This window comes from Neoarius graeffei, chromosome 6 (genome assembly GCF_027579695.1).
Source record: "Neoarius graeffei isolate fNeoGra1 chromosome 6, fNeoGra1.pri, whole genome shotgun sequence".
NCBI classification, from domain to species: domain Eukaryota; kingdom Metazoa; phylum Chordata; class Actinopteri; order Siluriformes; family Ariidae; genus Neoarius; species Neoarius graeffei.
Window position 1 is genome coordinate 89,342,743 of NC_083574.1, and position 18,801 is coordinate 89,361,543.

Genomic DNA, 18,801 nt, shown 5'->3' on the forward strand with positions numbered 1-18,801 from the left:
CAGTCCAAAGACATGCAGGTTAGGTTAACTGGTGACTCTAAATTGACCGTAGGTGTGAATGTGAGTGTGAATGGTTGTCTGTGTCTATGTGTCAGCCCTGTGATGACCTGGCGACTTGTCCAGGCTGTACCCCGCCTTTTGCCCGTAGTCAGCTGGGATAGGCTCCAGGTTGCCTGCGACCCTGTAGAACAGGATAAAGCGGCTAGAGATAATGAGATGAGATGAGACCTTACATTCACCCTTCTTTAATAAGTCTTCTGGGATATCTCTCTATCAGATTTCACCTTTGCATATGTAAATCCTAATATTTTTGCCAATTATTCTTGGCAACATTTCTAGTGAACAGTCTTGTTACAGATTCAGATTGAGGCCTGGGTTTTGACTGGGCAATTTTGAAACACTCAGGTCCTTGATTTCAAACTACTCCAGTGCAGCTTAGGGTTATTAGCTCATCCGGCCAATAGGCGATGAGCTTATGCCTTCATGTGTTGTCCGGCGTCCGTCCGGCGTCATCCACGTTTGACGAAAATCACTTCTTCTTCTCTCTCAATTCTTCACCAATTTTTATTCTCTTTGGCAGGAAGGTAGGTCTGCCAGGGGTGCATTTAGCTTCTACCCAAATTTGCACAATTGTAATTAATAATGAAGATATGGAGAAATTAATCAATTCCTAACAAGCAGTTTCCACACAAATCACTTCTTCTTCAATTCTTCACCGATTTTGATTCTTTCTGGCATGAAGGTAGGGGTACCTAGGGTGCATATAACTTCTACCCAGATTTGCTTAATTACAGTTATTAATGAAGTTATGGACTAATTAAGCCTTAATGAGCAGTTCAACAAAAATCGCTTCTTCTTGGTCAATTCCTTGCCGTTTTGGATTCTTTCTGGCAAATAGGTCAGTATTCCTAGGGTGGATATAGCTTCTCTATATAGCTAGTATATAGGGTATAAAGCTTGCAACATTTATTGCACAAGGTGGCCCACTTTAGATCATTCCTTCGGACTAGATGGGGCTGGAGTAAGCTACGTCATCATTGATGGTTTCATTGTCCTGTTGGATGGTGAACCTCTGTCCCAGTCTCTTGTAGACTCAAACTTGTTTACTTCTTAGGATTGCCCTGTATTTGGCTCCATCCATCTTGCCCAGTTTGCCAGTCTCTGCTGATAACCAAGCGTCCCCACACCATGATGCTACCATCACCGTGCTTTACTGTCATGATGAGGATGGGGAGTGTTGGGCTTCCATCAAATAAAATGATTTGTGTCAAGGCTAAAACACACAATTTTGGTCATATCAGACCAGAGAACCTTTATAAACATGTTTTTGTCTCCAACATGCTTTTTGCCAAACTATAAACTGGATTTCATATGATGTAATACACTTCTCTGCAGGCTATGGTTATTTTGTGAACAACATCTACTGTCTGAACTGTGGATCTCTGCAAATCCCTGAGTTACCCATGGCCTCTTGGTTGTTTCCCCTGACTAATGCCATTCTTACCTGATCTTGAATTTATTGGTGATCTATGGGACATTCACAGTTGGAGTCAGGGCCGTAACTACCATTGAGGACACCGAGGTCATGTCCTCGGCATTTTTTTTCCCACGGTATTTTTTTTCCACTCAGAAATGTGAAATTAATATATGATGAAAATCGTTCTGACTTTGATCGGTGGAAATTCTAAATTCAGCTTGCATCCCCCTGTTCTCATTTGTTTGTCTAAAAATAAAGTCCACATAATCATTTTTAAACGAAGCTGAAATATCCGACATTGGAAACATTTCATATTAGGCAGCCTCGCGATAGTCAGCTAAGCACCGCGGGATATACAAGAGCTGAGAAGTGTTCTCATCAAGGTCCGACTCCGCAGCCAGGCAGTTTGTCAATTAGTCGTGGAATCTGAAAATTGACATAAGATGAAGAAGTCTACTACACTAAAACAAACCAAACTCAGCTCTGGAAAGTCAGCAAGTGAGAGAAAAAGAAAGAGGGAAGAAGGTGAGTTAATTTTGCCACTCTTATGTGCCGGAATGCTTATGAGCATTAACAGTGCAATTTTAATTAGCATTTCAAGCAACAACAGTCGAAGCCACTTAGCTAGATAGGATTTTCGTTTTCCAGGCGGCACAAACTCTTTTATTCTCTCTCTCTATTTGATTTGGTGCGTTTCAGATCAGAAAAGGCTGGACAGTCATGACCTGCTGTTTATGAAGTTATTGGGTCCTGACGAGACTTGAGCTATTTTGCTAACTTACCAGACTATAGGCTAACGTGAACACAAGACACTATTGTTTTGATCATTGGTTGTATTTTTGAACGGAAATGAAAACGGGTAGCAAACTTATTATGTTCACATTTTATTTACAACATGATGTACCACCTCTGACTGCTTTCTGTCAATCATGAGCAGCCCAGCTGCGTTCACAGCTCCTCCTCCAATCACCAGCTGGAGATGAGCCTCCTCTCGGGAAGTCTTGTCCCGCCCCTCTTATTGACTCCCATCTCCAGTGAGGCTCAGTCTCCGAATGTGGCGTTTTAGTCGGTTTTGTCCAATAACCGTCTAGTATTTTGCTATTGAAAAGGGCATATATTTTTTTAAAAAGCAATTGAAGTCCATTCAGGCTCGGCTAGATTGCGTTGTCACTCTCTCTCTCTCTCTCTCTCTCTCTCTCTCTCACTCACTCACTCCATCACTCACTCAAACTCTCACACACTCACTCACTCACACACACACACACACACAAAATACTTTTGTGATCGTGCAGTTTTGAAATTGTTAAAATAAACATGTTCACCTACATGTTCATCTTGTTGGGCTTGTGATTTTGACTCGTTTCCAAAATGTATGAAAAGTCACCATATTAGGACATATTTTTTGGCAAATAAGATGTATCGCAATGTTTGACCTCGGTATTTGAAAAATCCTGGTTACGGCCCTGGTTGGAGTATTTTTCATAACCAAATCCTGATTGATATTTTTCCAGAACTTTGTCCTTTGTTAGTTCCTTCATTTTCAGGGACAGGCATGTTTATATTGAGATCACGTAACATCTTAATTTCACACAGGCCAACTCCATTCAACTAATTATGTCACTTCCCAATGGCAACTAATTTTGAGGTTTCCCAGTTAAGTCCATTTCAGTTACAGAGTGTAACACTACAAAATATGGAAAAGTTCAAGTGGGGTGAATGCTTTTCCAAGGCATCATAACTAACATATTGTTCCCTGCTGTCCTCTCATTGTATCAGATGGATGAGATGATTGGTGGCATCAGAGAGGTGTTTGTTAGTAACCTACAAGACCTCACCTGGATGGATGATGAAACCAGGAAAGCTGCGGAGGAGAAGGTGAGTTTCATTCAGATTGTTGGCACAGTTACTGCAAGCAAAATAATTTGTTTCAAACAGTCATTTCATTTTGTTAAACCTGATTTATGTGTCTGGTTAAACACACGTCCTCTGTCACTCTTAGTCACGTCTTCTCAAACAAAAGATTCCTGTGTAAATATTGATTTTTTAATTTGATAGTCATCTGCAGACTTCAGTTTGAAGAATCAGTCAATGACTCAAAAGTATTAAATTGTGTCAACATTCAGAGTGCCTTTAATATTCTATGAACAATTAAATTTAATTACTTTTTACTGTTTTATTTCTTGCAGGCACTAACTATTCGAGAGAGAATTGGGTTCTCGGAAAACATCATGAACAATACTTATTTGGACGAGGAATACAAAGAAGTGAGCAGTGATTTTTTACCTTGAGGCTGGAACAGATAATAAAGGGTTCATTAAAACAAACAAACAAGCAAAACAATTCACAGCTTGTCAAAGGTTTTTGAACACATCGAGGTTTTTTTTAAAGCTAGACGGCCTTTCGATTTCATAAAATCGGTGAAATTTAGTTCCCTTTGAAATTTGATCATTGTGATATATGTTTATTTCTGTAACATCTCAAAAAATATCAGGGCATTCTGTGGCTGGGAAGTTATTTCATTTGAGGGGATTAAAGCAAATAATGTGCATGAAATTCCTCACTTCGCGCAGTTAAGCAGACAGAGGAAGTCAGTGTGCGCATGCGCAGGTTTACCTTTGACCATGCACTGACAGTTACATCATTCTGTCACTAAACAGACAGCTGATCACACCGAGATGCTTGCTGACCGCCGATATTTATTAATTTGGCCCTGTGTTTCCTTTCCTTTGCAATTTTCTTCTCGCTTTCTGTTACTGTAGTTGGTCTTTCACCTTTCATTCACACACTCACGTCCTCCATTTTTCTCTCCTGTTTCAAATTTGTATCCCACGATGCCTTGCACGAATGGAGAAAGGCCACCACATGATGCATGATGTAGTATCTTGAATTGGGTCATGGTGAAGCAGGAAAAAATAGCAGAGAATTTAGGGCCATGTGGCCTTAAATTAATTAATTGTTCGATTAAAAAAAACAAAAACAAATAAAATTGGAAGTCTGTGATTTGAATTCAGTAGCTTTCGGTCCACTAAACAAAAATAAGTGGGTGTCAGGGAAAATTCTTTTGATGACCTACACTTGAAAAATCTGAAAGTTAGTCAACCTTTGAGGACTTCTTCATTATCCATTCTAAGATTGTAATGAAATTCTGAATGAGTGCTTTATTTAAATAATATTGGCTGGTGTTGAGTGGTATATCAGATATATTCCGTTCAGCTAGCATGATATTGAACGAGTCGAAGACGAGTAGCTGAATGGAACGTATCTCATAGACCACGAAAAAAAGCCAGCCAATATTATTATTATACTACATACACATTCCTTTTGGGTGTTCAACTTGTCCTTCTCTTTCAAAACTCTCTCAAAATCTTCTGTATTTAACAGTTCAGTTCAGTATATTTCCTCTTGAGAGACGGAGTCCCCCTTCGAATTGAGTTGGGCAACCAGCTCAGTGAAGTCGCTCCTCTCCTGCGTCGCTCGTTTTGCCTGCTCCACTGTAACCTGGAGGAGGCTAGCGATTTTTAGCCACGGGTCTCTATAATATTGCCAGATGGGAGTGGCGAATAACATTCGCTTGGTTGTTGCAGTGTTTGACGATCGACAGATATGGGCGATATATTTAAGGTATTGTTTGTTTATGAAGTGGGTTATTGAGGTAGTCTGTAAAATTCTTTGCACCTCTGCATTCGAGTGCACAAATGCGTACTCTTCAGGGCCGCCAGCACTGTTTTTCCTCGACCACCCACCCTTAATCATTGTTCTAAGTAACTCATTCCAACAGGCCTCAAGGCGTCTCATTTGGACTGCGTTAGGGTACCAGGCCTGTGTGCCATAAGTCAGCCTTGATCTTACACACGCTTCTAGGATCTTTCGGCGCTTTTTTGTGTGCACTTTTCGCTCACTACTGTCTTTAACTTTGCAAACTTAGCCCATGCACTTGCAATGCAATGGTTGACAAATGGCCCCTTTTCCTTTGAAGAAATTACTTGTCCGAGGTACACAAATGTCCTTACGTTCTCAATAGAAACTGCATTTATACTAAACAGGGTAGTTTGGTGAACGAAGCAAACCTGGTGGCCATGTTTGTTTACAAATTGTCACAGTAGCTCGCTAGCATGGAAGTTTTACGTCTCTGATGTGTGACGTCATGTTGTCTCAACAGCCATGCAATATCGTAAACCATATTCAATGCTCATTCTCCATTGGGTAGAGTGATGTAATACACGTAGGATAAATGATATGCTAACAATATTACATGCTATCAAACCAAAGGAATGAAATCTGCTAGAAGCGAATAGAATACATGTTTTTATTCCATTGAAAAAGTGTCCTGCATGTATAATAATAATGGACAGTGCACTTGTGAACCAGTTCCTGCAAGACCATAAGTTACTATTAGCTGAGATTTATTTTACAGTTGATATTTGAACTTTGGTTCTCAAAATTTGGTCTGATATATATTAGGGTAGAATATATTAGAGTGGTGGGACCCACCACTGCCAAACAAGTTATTTTTGCGTTCGTATAGTTATTGGCCTGTTTAACCGCTCTCTGGAATGAAATGAGTTTAACCCAAACCTTAATACGTCATATTTCTGTTCTTTTTATATTCCATTTGTAGAAGGTTCTGGAATAAAACATCTATAGGTCCAAAAATCTCATCTCATTATCTCTAGCCGCTTTATCCTGTTCTACAGGGTCGCAGGCAAGCTGGAGCCTATCCCAGCTGACTACGGGCGAAAGGCGGGGTACACCTTGGACAAGTCGCCAGGTCAACACAGGGCTGACACATAGACAGAGACAACCATTCACACCTACGGTCAATTTAGAGTCACCAGTTAACCTAACCTGCATGTCTTTGGACTGTGGGGGAAACCGGAGCACCCGGAGGAAACCCACGCGGACACGGGGAGAACATGCAAACTCCACACAGAAATGCCCTTGCTGGCCACGGGGCTCGAACCTGGACCTTCTTGCTGTGAGGCAACAGCGCTAACCACTACAACACTGTGCCGCCAGGTCCAAAAATATCCAAAATATTATTGCACACATTTGAATAATTAGCCTATTTGAATATTTAAAAAAATCTGCACTGATGGAGTCAGTGAGTTTTATTTCTACAGCTAAAGGGTCCTTGGCAGCAAAAAGTTTGAGAATCCCTGTATTAGAGAGTATCAATAATTAACAGTTATTCCACAAAATTGAGTCATACATGAGCTGACAGCTGACAAGGAGCGTAGCACTGAGTTGGCTATAAGCCATGTACGACGAGATTGAGTAGAATAACTGTTTTATTATATCCACATTCACTGGATTCTGAGAAACAGGACATTTTTTTTTTTCAAATTCAATAAATAAAAACTACACAAAACGTCCGACAAAATAATTTCCGCTTAGAATCTCAATAAACTGGCAAAATGACAGAAGCAATTTGTGAAAAATGCTATAATAATAATAATAATAATAATAAGCTTGAAAAATAAAAAAAGATATATTCTTACCATCAAATACTTTCATTCCATATTTTGTTGCTTTTTTGTATTTTTGGTGTTTTGTTTTTGAGTAGAGTTTTTATTTCATCCTCGGTTGTTTCAGCAACATGTTCCGCCATTTTGTTTTTTTTCTACTCATGGTATATGAGCTGATATCCTAGTAGTAGAGTAGCCAATCAGAGCACACGATTGCTCATATCCAGTGAATGTGGATTGAATAATAACACGTGTGTATACAGTGTTTCTTAGTTCTGTATTCTTTTTTCAGTGAAACAAAGTTTACATGTACCTATTTCTTGTTCAAATAATCTCATTCTATAGTATATAACATGAGCACTTCTTGAAGTTTAACAAAAAAATCTTAAAACATAATGTTGAAAATAATTTATCCTGCAGTGTACTGATGATATTTGAAAATAAAATATAATCCGAATATGCATTCACAAGGAAAACACATCTGTCTAACACTCTAAATGGCTCTTCTGTCCTTCAGGGGGCCATGTAAAGGTTCTATATAGAACACTGCAATAAATGGGATCCCTTCTTGCTTCAACTTAACCATCCAAAAAACTTTAAGGAATCCCTTTTTCCTAACTGTAAATGCCAATTGTTTAAGTCTATATGAAAAATAAATAAATAAACATACAATGGTTTTGCAGAACGGGTCTATATTGCATATTTTATACATATAGTAAGGTTTTATTTGTATAAATACAACCTATTAGTTATGTTTATATATTACTATACTGTTCTTGGGCAAAAACATTTTCTTTCAATATTTTAGCTCAGCTACAGTTCAGAGGAATACTTCGAGAACATCCTGAAAAACCTGGAGTTCAGTCAGAAGAAACGACTGAAGAGGTTGAGGTTGAAAGTAAACAAGGAAGAGTAAGAGGCCCTTTCAGCTTTTAATTTGAAAAATTTTGTCTCTGTCAAAAAATACTTGCTACTTTCAAAAAATAGCCAGGTATTCTCCAAGTTTAGCACCTGCTATAAAAATCCCTATTAATAAAACAAGAGTGATAAAATATTAACATGTGGGCTCTAAGTTTAAACATGTCATGGTTTAAACCCAAGGTGGATCTCGGGAGCAGCGGTGGTCAACGCGTTCTATTCATCCAGCAGGAACCAAATAGGTACTAAAAGATGTGTTAGTAATTGGTCATTTGTTTTTATAGTTTCATTGACAACAATAACTGCTTTTTCATTTCTTTTCACTCAGTATTTCCTGCTGGTATCCTTCAACCGCCTTTCTTTGGTAAAGGACAGCCCCAGTCTCTCAACTATGGTGGCATTGGCATGGTGATTGGCCATGAAATTACTCATGGCTTTGATGATAATGGTAAAGAATATGATCTCATATATACCTGATAGATGTCTACTTTTAATTGTAAAACATTTCAGCAAAAATGACAAGAAATTACTGGAAAAGTTAGGACAGTAACACCAAAACGCCCAGTAACACCACTAGCAGGGTGCTAAGAGATAAAATTAACAAAGGTATATAACCAAGGTCCTGTTTATTTATGGGGAGTCTGCTCATGGGGAACAGGTGATATTGTGATTAGAAGCCTGGGGAAGGTAGAAGATCATATGACGGGCCATATGACTGAGTTTCTAGTTTGTTGTTCAGGTGAGGATTCTGGGAAATGAGGTTTGTTGGTGTATATAGGGCAGACATGACTGTGAATACAATAACCTGGCACTGAATTAGTTTTATTCTGTAAACACAGAACTTTTCTTCTTTTTTTCTTCTTCTTCTTCTAATCTGAATAATAAAAAAAAAAATCTGCATCTAATGGAGTCAGTGGGTTTTATTTTTACAGCTAAAGGGTCCTTGGCAGCAAAAGATTTGAGAATCCCTCTATTAGACAGTATCAACAGTAACACGTAGTGATAGCAGTAGTAGTGTTTTTGATATAGCTCTACAATAACAGTATATCCTGGATTTCCTGACATCAGTGTTTCAGATCAGTGACTTGTTCTTGAACAGGCTGTAACTTTGATAAAGATGGATAATCCATCCATCCATCATCTGTAGCCGCTTAGCCTGTACAGGGTCGCAGGCAAGCTGGAGCCTAAAGATGGATAATGGTATTATGATCTCATATATACCTGACAGCTATCTACTATTAATTCTAAAACATTTTGATAAAAACTACAAGAAATTACTGGAAAAGTTAGGACAGTAACACCAAAAGGCCCAGTAACACCACTAGCAGGGTGCTATGAGATAAACTTAATTATTCTATCCACATTCCCTGGATATGAGCAATTGTACACTCTGATTGCCTACTCTGCTACTAGGACATCAGCTCATATCCTGTGAGTAGAGAAAAACAAAATGGCGGAGCATGTTGCTGAACAAACCAAGGACAAAATATAAACCCTACTTGAAAAAAAAGCAACAAAATATGGAATAAAAGTATTTGATGGTAAGAACATATCTTTTTTCATTTTTCAATAATTATTATTATTGCCTTTTTCACAGACTGCTACTTTCATTTTGCCAGTTTGTTTACATTCTAAGCGGAAATGATTTTGTTGCATGTTTTGTATAAAGTTTTTATTTATCGAATTTTTGCAAAAAATCAAAATGCTCTGTTTCTCAAAGTCCAGTGAATGTGGATAGAATAAAACAGTTATTCCACTCAATCTCATCGTACATGGCTTATAGTCAACTCGGTGCAACGTGCCTCATCAGCTATCAGCTCATGTACGACTCGATTTCGTGGAATAACTGTTAAAGATATAATCAAGGTCCTGTTTATTTATGGGGAGTCTGCTCATTGGGAACAGGTGATATTGTGATTAGAAGCCTGGGGAAGGTAGAAGATCATATGATGGGTCATATGACTGAGTTTGTAGTTTGTTGTTCAAATGAGGATTCTGGGAAATGGGGTTGGTTGGTATATAGAGTAGACATGACTGTGAATACAGTAACCTGGCACTGAATTAGTTTTATTCTATAAACACAGAACTATTATTATTATTATTATTATTATTAGTAGTAGTAGTAGTAGTAGCATTTTTCATATACTTCTACAATAACAGTATACCCTGGATTTCCTGACATCGATGTCTCAGATCAGTGACTTGTTCTCGAACAGGCCGTAACTTTGATAAAGATGGAGACCTGAAGGACTGGTGGACTCCGTCTTCAACACAGAAGTTCCAGGAGCTCTCGAAATGTATTGTAGACCAGTACAGCGGCTTCTCCTGGGACCTGGCTAATGGACAAAATGTATGCTCTTATCATGGAACGCACTGATCTGACCACTGAGTACTTGACCTTATGTAATATTTTATTCATTTGTTGAAGTGCTTTTGAATTTAGCTGATTGAAAAAAATGTAATCCATTGTATCATTTGTTGTTTTTGTTACAATAGAATGATAAATAACACCCTTTTTTCCACGTTTGCCATTTTTGCACAGTAAGGGTGTTGCTCCTGGGTTGGAAACAATGCACAACAAACAAACAGACATAATTGGTGTGTACAGAAGCCCTTGATCAATTGCGAACAGCATGAAATGAAAACAATGAACAGACATGCATGAAAAATGTTTTATAAAACACTGGGTAGGATTTATTGGTTTAGGGTTTGTGTAGCTATTTAACTGACAACCCTGTGTATGTATTCGATTGTGCTACAGTCCTTTATCATCCTGTCAGGGCGAAACAAGTCACAGAAGATTCTCTTGTATGCGTCATTGCATCGCCATTGCCTTCTGTTGCCTTCAGCCTTCTGTGTTGTTTGTGTTATTCTCAAATTGTTTACTGAGAAATCGATTGAGCTGGGATTTTTCAGAAAATGTAGAAAGAGCTACAAATTGCTGTCATTTTCTGTCTTTTTTATCCTTTTCTTTTCCCATTTTCAGCTTAATGGGAATAACACCCTCGGGGAGAATATTGCAGACAATGGGGGCATTCGCCAGTCTTATCAAGTAAGTGTAGTCCATTGTGGCCTTTGTGATTTTGCTGCCTAATTATCCTGCTGATGGTGCCTGGAAACAAACAAACAAACAAACAAACAAACAAACAAACAAACAAACAAACAAAAAACCTGTTGTGCAAATGTTACATAAGAAATAGAACACTTTATTCTATCCACATTCACTGGATATGAGCAATCGTGCGCTCTGATTGGCTACTCTACTACTAGGTTATCAGCTCATATACCATGAGTAGAGAAAAACAAAATAGTGGAGCGTGTTGCTGAACCAACCAACCAAGGATGAAATAAAAACTCTATTTGAAAACAACCCCCCCCCAAAAAAATAATTATCAAGTATTTAAAAGAAACAGAAATAACTAAAAGAACATAGTTACCCCCCCCCCCCCCCATCTCCTGTTCCACACTCCAGCCCAGTTCGTGGTGGGAATGCACCTTTAAGTTGGTTTGCCAACCACCAAAAACTAAAAACTAAAAACCCTCAAGAAGAAGAAGAAAACTCCCAAAATGAAAAAAAGTATTTGATGGTAAGAACTTATCTTTTTTTATTTTTTCAATAATTATTATTATCATCACATTTTTCAAAAATTGTTACTGTCATACCACCAGTTTGTTTACATTCTAAGCGGAAATTATTTTGTCGGACATTTTGTATGAAGTTTTTATTTGTCGAATTTGCAAAAAATAAAAATAAAAATGCTCTGTTTCTCAAAATCCAGTGAATGTGGATAGAATATATCAGTTATTCCACTCAATCTCATCATACATGGCTTATAGCCAACTTGGTGCTACACACCTCGTCAGCTATCAGCTCACGTACGACTCAATTTTGTGGGATAACTGTTAATTAGCTTTGTTACGATGTGCTGATACTAGAGACTCCTTCAAAAAATGATATGCATTAGCACATTAATATAAACTCATAACTTGAATTGAATCTGGCACTAATATCAGAGCTGTTCTTAAAAATCATCAATCCCTTATGGCTGTTTAGAACTGAGAACTTAACAGCCCTGTGGTATAAAGAGGGCTTTAATGTAGCTTGCTTATACAGTATCAGGGCTGCATTAGGATTTATAGCTCACAACTTTAAATGCATTCAGTATTGAGATCTGCAGTAATAGCTGATATCCTGCAGTTCCAGCTGAGCTTGCTTATTAGCCCAGTCTATGATCAGTTGACGGAGACTACTTTTGGCACGATGGGACATGAAAAAATTTCAGAACACACCATGAACTAGTTTATACTGCTCTTGTTTTGGATGTTTTCCCACATCCAGGTTATACTGAAGGAACTTTAACTATAGCCTGAAGCTAGAACATAACTGGAGAGCACATAATGTATGTGCCAACATATTGCACACCAGATGGGCAGATCTACAGAAAACTGAAATAAACCAAACTAAAGAAACATGCAGGGTTATGGTACTCTTAATCAGACCTCCATCTGCATTAAATTGTTTTTCAGGCATACCAGAACTATATCAAGAAGCATGGAAAGGAGGCTCCATTGCCTGGACTTGAACTAAACCATGAACAACTCTTCTTTCTGAACTTTGCTCAGGTGAGAATTATGTGTTTTAGCCAACAAAGATACCACAACCATAGACACACACTATGGGTGTTTTCACACATGTGGTGTTTAGTCTGTTCTGTTGGTGTCATTCATAACAGACCAAAAGAATTGGTCTGAGACCATCTTTGATGATGGACAATGTTTTTCTGGAGATGTGAGCTGTTGAACTGAGTTGTGAGGCTCAAACTGAGCACAAAGACAAACCCAAGTGATGTAGAAAGCTGGAGATTTGTAAAATAACTGGTGGATGCAATACACATGTTTTATACTAATTATTCCCATAATTATTTAGTATTATTATATCCACATTCACTGGATATGAGCAATCGTGCACTCTGATTAGCTACTCTACTACTAGGCTGTCGGCTCATATACCATGAGTAGAAAAAAACAAAACGGCGGAGCGTTTTGCTAAACCAACCAAGGACGAAATAAAAACTCTACTTGAAACATTTGAAGCTTAATTTTTTCGATAAAATGTGTTTTCATTGATTGACTATTGATGTAAATCTTGTCAAATTTGAATATTTTACTATGCATGTATGCAATTTGTGACATGTCCGCTAAGTGGAAATTATTTTGTCAGACATTTTGTATAAAGTTTTTATTTATTGAATTTGCAAAAAATAAAAATGCTCCATTTCTCAAAATCCAGTGAATGTGAATAGAATAAAACAGTTATTCCATTCAAATCTCGTCGTACATGGCTTATAGCCAACTCAGTGCTACGTGCCTCGTCGGCTATCAGCTCACAATTTCGTGGAATAATTGTTAAATATTTTGGGTGTGACTCCATGCTCTCTGTGCTTAACACATACATATTTAGCCCTCTCCACCCCTCACTCCTTTTTTATTGATTTTTTTTTAAATTGGTTTTGAAACACAAAATGAATGAGAGACTCCGCCAAGCCTGCAGCAGTGGGTTGACGTGTCCACAACCTACCCCCTGAATGGTTGAATGCTTTCCTTTTGTGGACACAATAATAGAACAATCAAACATGCTGAAAAAAAATAAATGTCACTTTTTTTTTTTTTGCACGTGAACATTCGCCTTTGATGTGAAAGTGTTCATTTACAGGATAGTCATTTGATAGTCATATTTTCAGAGGAAAACAGTGTAACCACAAATCATGCTATATGTGTAAAGACCTTAACTCATCACTAATTAATAAGATTAGAAGCCAAGGTTCTCATTAATGTGTTCTTATATGTAAATTCACACAAACTTAAGGATATAAATTTTCCCAAATGCACTGGAAAAAATGGAAAACTGAATTTGAGGAGAAAATTACTTAATACTAGTGAAATTATCTTTCTGTATGGACAGATATTTTTACTTGGTAAGACATCTTGGAATAAATTGGTTGCAATCTAGAACTAGGTTTAATAATCTCAGATTATGGTGTCTTGTATTCTTCTAATAGGACATGCTAGATCATTTCAACTATATTCAAGATAGTTTCACTTGCTAAGATATCATTTTTTGCAGTTCGGATTTTCATGAATACCAATGAGAATACCATTCTTGCGTAGTTTGTACATTACAGGCATTTAGCAGACGGTCTTATCCTGGTTGATTTACAACACACCGAGAGCAGCCTGGGGTTAGGTGCCTTGCTTAAGGGCACTTAAGCCATCCCTGCTGGTCCAGGGAATCAAACCAGTAACCTTGTGGTCTCAAAGCCACTTCTCTAACCATTAGGCCATGGCTTCCTACCAGTAATATACAACCCCGATTCCAAAAAAACTGGGACAAAGTACAAATTGGAAATACAATCGGAATGCAATAATTTACAAATCTCAAAAACTGATATTGTATTCACAGTAGAACACAGACAACATATCAACTGTTGAAAGTGAGACATTTTGAAATTTCATGCCAAATATTGGCTCATTTGAAATTTCGCCCATGTTTACATTAGACTGTATCAGCGGATCATCAGATTAACATTTTTAAAACGATTAGTGTGCACACAGCAACACCAATACACGATTTGCGTGCACACAACAATACCAATACACGGATACGCTCGGCTCCGCAGGCATCCTGCGCTCCAAATCACTCCGCCCTGAACAGCGAGTGCCCTCTGGAGGGTGCGCACTCCGGCCCTGCGCAGCTCACAGAGCGCGCGAGTGAAGCACACTAGCAGTGTTTTCGGGACTGAGCCACTGTGTGTGTGATCTCAGTGCATATCACTTACCACTTGCAAGTGGAAGGATGGCAAGCCTAAAGACAATCATAACTACACAATGGGCAGTATTTGCATCAGTATTTGCAGTATTTTCATACTTTTATACTCTTTAATGAAAGGTGATACAAGGCGGAAGTCCGCGCCGTTTTTCAGCAGTCGCGTCACATGACCAACGCCAGCGAATCAGGAAGGTGGATGTCACAGTGACGTTGTCCAATGAGACGCCAGCTAGAGCTCAGCACAGCGTATCCGCGTATTCTGAATGTTTACACAGCACCGGAGCTGACACGATCTGGATTGAATACGTGGACGCTGCCGGATTCCCGTTTCCCGGCGTTTCCAGGCGGTTTAATGTAAACGGACAGTGCATCCGCGAAGAAAACGAGACAGATATGGTCTAATGTAAATGGAGTCTAAGAGGCTGGAAAAGTTAAAGGTACAAAAAAGGAACAGCTGGAGGACCAAATTGCAACTCATTAGGTCAATTGGCAATAGGTCATTAACATGACTGGGTATAAAAAGAGCATCTTGGAGTGGCAGCGGCTCTCAGAAGTAAAGATGGGAAGAGGATCACCAATCCCCCTAATTCTGCACCGACAAATAGTGGAGCAATATCAGAAAGGAGTTCGACAGTGTAAAATTGCAAAGAGTTTGAACATATCATCTACAGTGCATAATATCATCAAAAGATTCAGAGAATCTGGAAGAATCTCTGTGCGTAAGGGTCAAGGCCGGAAAACCATACTGGGTGCCCGTGATCTTCGGGCCCTTAGATGGCACTGCATCACATACAGGCACGCTTCTGTATTGGAAATCACAAAATGGGCTCAGGAATATTTCCAGAGAACATTATCTGTGAGTACAATTCACCGTGCCATCCGCCGTTGCCAGCTAAAACGCTATAGTTCAAAGAAGAAGCCGTATCTAAACATGATCCAGAAGCGCAGACGTCTTCTCTGGGCCAAGGCTCATTTAAAATGGACTGTGGCAAAGTGGAAAACTGTTCTGTGGTCAGACGAATCAAAATTTGAAGTTCTTTATGGAAATCAGGGACGCCATGTCATTTGGACTAAAGAGGAGAAGGACGACCCAAGTTGTTATCAGCGCTCAGTTCAGAAGCCTGCATCTCTGATGGTATGGGGTTGCATTAATACGTGTGGCATGGGCAGCTTACACATCTGGAAAGACACCATCAATGCTGAAAGGTATATCCAGGTTCTAGAGCAACATATGCTCCCATCCAGACGACGTCTCTTTCAGGGAAGACCTTGCATTTTCCAACATGACAATGCCAAACCACATACTGCATCAATTACAGCATCGTGGCTGCGTAGAAGAAGGGTCCGGGTACTGAACTGGCCAGCCTGCAGTCCAGATCTTTCACCCATAGAAAACATTTGGCACATCATAAAATGGAAGATACAACAAAAAAGACCTAAGACAGTTGAGCAACTAGAATCCTACATTAGACAAGAATGGGTTAACATTCCTATCCCTAAACTTGAGCAATGTGTCTCCTCAGTCCCCAGACATTTACAGACTGTTGTAAAGAGAAAAGGGGATGTCTCACAGTGGTAAACATGGCCTTGTCCCAACTTTGAGATGTGTTGTTGTCATGAAATTTAAAATCACCTAATTTTCTCTTTAAATGATACATTTTCTCAGATTAAACATTTGATATGTCATCTATGTTCTATTCTGAATAAAATATGGAATTTTGAAACTTCCACATCATTGCATTCCGTTTTTATTTATAATTTGTACTTTGTCCCAACTTTTTTGGAATCGGGGTTGTATGAATAAATTCATTTGTATGCAGTATGATAATGTACACTCACTGGCCACTTTAATAGGAACTTGTTCTTGATTCTAAGATCCCTGTTCTTGGCTGCAGGAGTGGAATCCAATGTGGTCTTCTGCTGTTGCATGCTGAGATGCTTTTCTGCTCACCATGGTTGTAAAGAGTTGCTATATCCTTCTTGGCAAAAAAGATTGACCCAATCTGGCCATTTTCCTCTGACCCTCTCTTATCAACAAGGTGTTTGTTTCCACCCACAGAACTATTGCTCACTCACTCGATGTTTTTTGCACCATTCTGTATAAACTTTAGAGACTGTTGTTTGTGTGTGAAAACCCCAGCAGATTAGCAGTTTCTGAAATACTCAAACCAGTTCATCTGGCTCAAACCAACACCCATGCCACAGTGAATGAAAGTCACACTTTGAGATCACAATTTTTCCCCTTCTGATTTTGAACACCGTGAGTTGGCAAAGCACGTTGCAATACAGATGTGAGTGGGGAGTCAAACTCTCGTGGTTACCAGAGGACTAGCCCCCCACTGTAACCCTAGCTACGTACTAGGTGAGAGGCCGAGGGCTACGGAAACGGAGATCGGCGCTGCCCTATGCGCCACATGGTGTGAGAAGGGACTTTGATGTTTGAACACTGTAAACATTAACTGAAGCTCTTGATTTGTATCTGCATGATTTGATATATTGTGCTGCTGTCAAGGGATTGACCCAGCAGGGATTGGCTGATTAAAAAACTGCAAAAAACAGCAGGTGGATGGATGGGTGTTCCTAATAAAGTCGCTAGTGAGTGTATGTAGCTATTAAACTGTTTTGATTCTCCAGGTCTGGTGTGGAACATATAGACCTGAACATGCTGTCAACTCCATTAAAACTGATGTCCATAGTCCAGGGAACTTTAGGTAAGTTTGTCATTTCAGAAATTGATTTTCCCCAGTTGTTTAAGCTAACAGCTGAATAATGTCTGGTTTGTTTCCTTCTGCAGGGTTCTTGGATCATTGCAGAATTTCCCAGAGTTTGCCAAAGCTTTCCAGTGCCAGAAAAATGACTACATGGTGCCTGAAAAGATATGCCAAGTGTGGTGACATGCCACATACAGGGACTTAAGGGCATTTCACAAGCCCTCACTTCTATCTTCTTGACTGTATGACCACTGCAGTCCCAGACTGGGAATGTCTGATGTTCTTCACAGGGTAGATCATACCTGGCTCCACCAATGCATTTCAATCATGTACAGACATGGAGTGCTCTCTTAGTCCACTCCTACATGTAACAATCAGTAAATTTTAGTCAGAATAGATCATCATGTGATCTGTGGTGATCTTCAGTTATTGTTTATAACAAGATGAAATGTACAAGTATTGTCATATACTGTATTTAAAACTTTTTATGTTAATATCAAATCAAACTGTGAATCGGGGAGATCAGTAGCATTTTTTTATGTTAAAAATGTATCATTATACATTTCAAACATGGCAACTTTGATTAGGTGATGGTTATTTGTAATATTTTATAAAATTTCCCATACAGGCCAAGAAAGGTAAAAAAGAAAAAGATGAAAAAATACGTTAAATATAGACACAGGAGTATGCTGTCTGGAGAGTAATATTACAGGTTTTATAATATAATATTAGAAATCACAAATTCTTAAATGTTATATCAATATGGCTTGTATTGCAGTGAATGTTATATTGATAACAGTGCAGGCAAATTTTATATAGACAAAAAAAAGAAGAAATTATTTGTTGAAAAGCTACAGGTTTAGAACCATAGTCACTGATTTGTTACTTTTGATGATAAACTGGATAAAAATGTGCTTGGTTTATTATGGTACAAGCGCTTGGCAGAGTAAATGATATTTTAGAACTGATATGATGATATGAAACGATGTCTAATATGCCAAGGTATTTTTTTTTTTTGTGTGTGTGTGTGTTAGAGTGTGACAAATCATTCTACATATTGACCATCAATGAGAGACTGCCTTAAGATAATCCAGTGCTTTCTTTATGAGAGTCTGTTGCAAAAGTACAAACATTGGTATCCAACACCTGATACTTATGCCAAAGAACCGAAGAAATATATGCTCACCCTGTGACCTTGTAGAATCTCCAAGTATCTTTAAATCATTCTGAACAAAATGTTGACATTTGTAGGACTCTTTGTTATCAGGTATAGTGCACTTTGTTAGTGGCTTGTTTTTGAGTTGTACAAAATGTACAGCACTGTGGAGAAGTCTTAGGCACCCAACGTTTTTTTTAGATAAATTTTGCTTTAAAATTTTTGTCTTCTGCAATATCTACTGTGTC

General features: G+C 38.6%; 1 protein-coding gene across 2 annotated transcripts in view; it reads left to right on the plus strand.

The window, feature by feature from the left end:
• LOC132887540 (neprilysin-like) overlaps window positions 1–17,768 on the plus strand; it is an 86,473-nt gene extending 68,705 nt beyond the window's left edge. For both annotated transcript variants that reach the window (XM_060923007.1, XM_060923008.1), the window contains 10 exons: window positions 3,254–3,352; window positions 3,664–3,741; window positions 7,751–7,854; window positions 8,044–8,102; window positions 8,189–8,308; window positions 10,077–10,210; window positions 10,847–10,912; window positions 12,388–12,483; window positions 17,321–17,397; window positions 17,481–17,768. In XM_060923007.1, the coding sequence (XP_060778990.1) occupies window positions 3,254–3,352; window positions 3,664–3,741; window positions 7,751–7,854; window positions 8,044–8,102; window positions 8,189–8,308; window positions 10,077–10,210; window positions 10,847–10,912; window positions 12,388–12,483; window positions 17,321–17,397; window positions 17,481–17,580 (933 nt within the window). In that variant the 3' untranslated portion in view covers window positions 17,581–17,768. The remainder of the gene's footprint in view (window positions 1–3,253; window positions 3,353–3,663; window positions 3,742–7,750; window positions 7,855–8,043; window positions 8,103–8,188; window positions 8,309–10,076; window positions 10,211–10,846; window positions 10,913–12,387; window positions 12,484–17,320; window positions 17,398–17,480) is intronic.
• The last annotated feature ends 1,033 nt before the right edge of the window (window positions 17,769–18,801 follow it).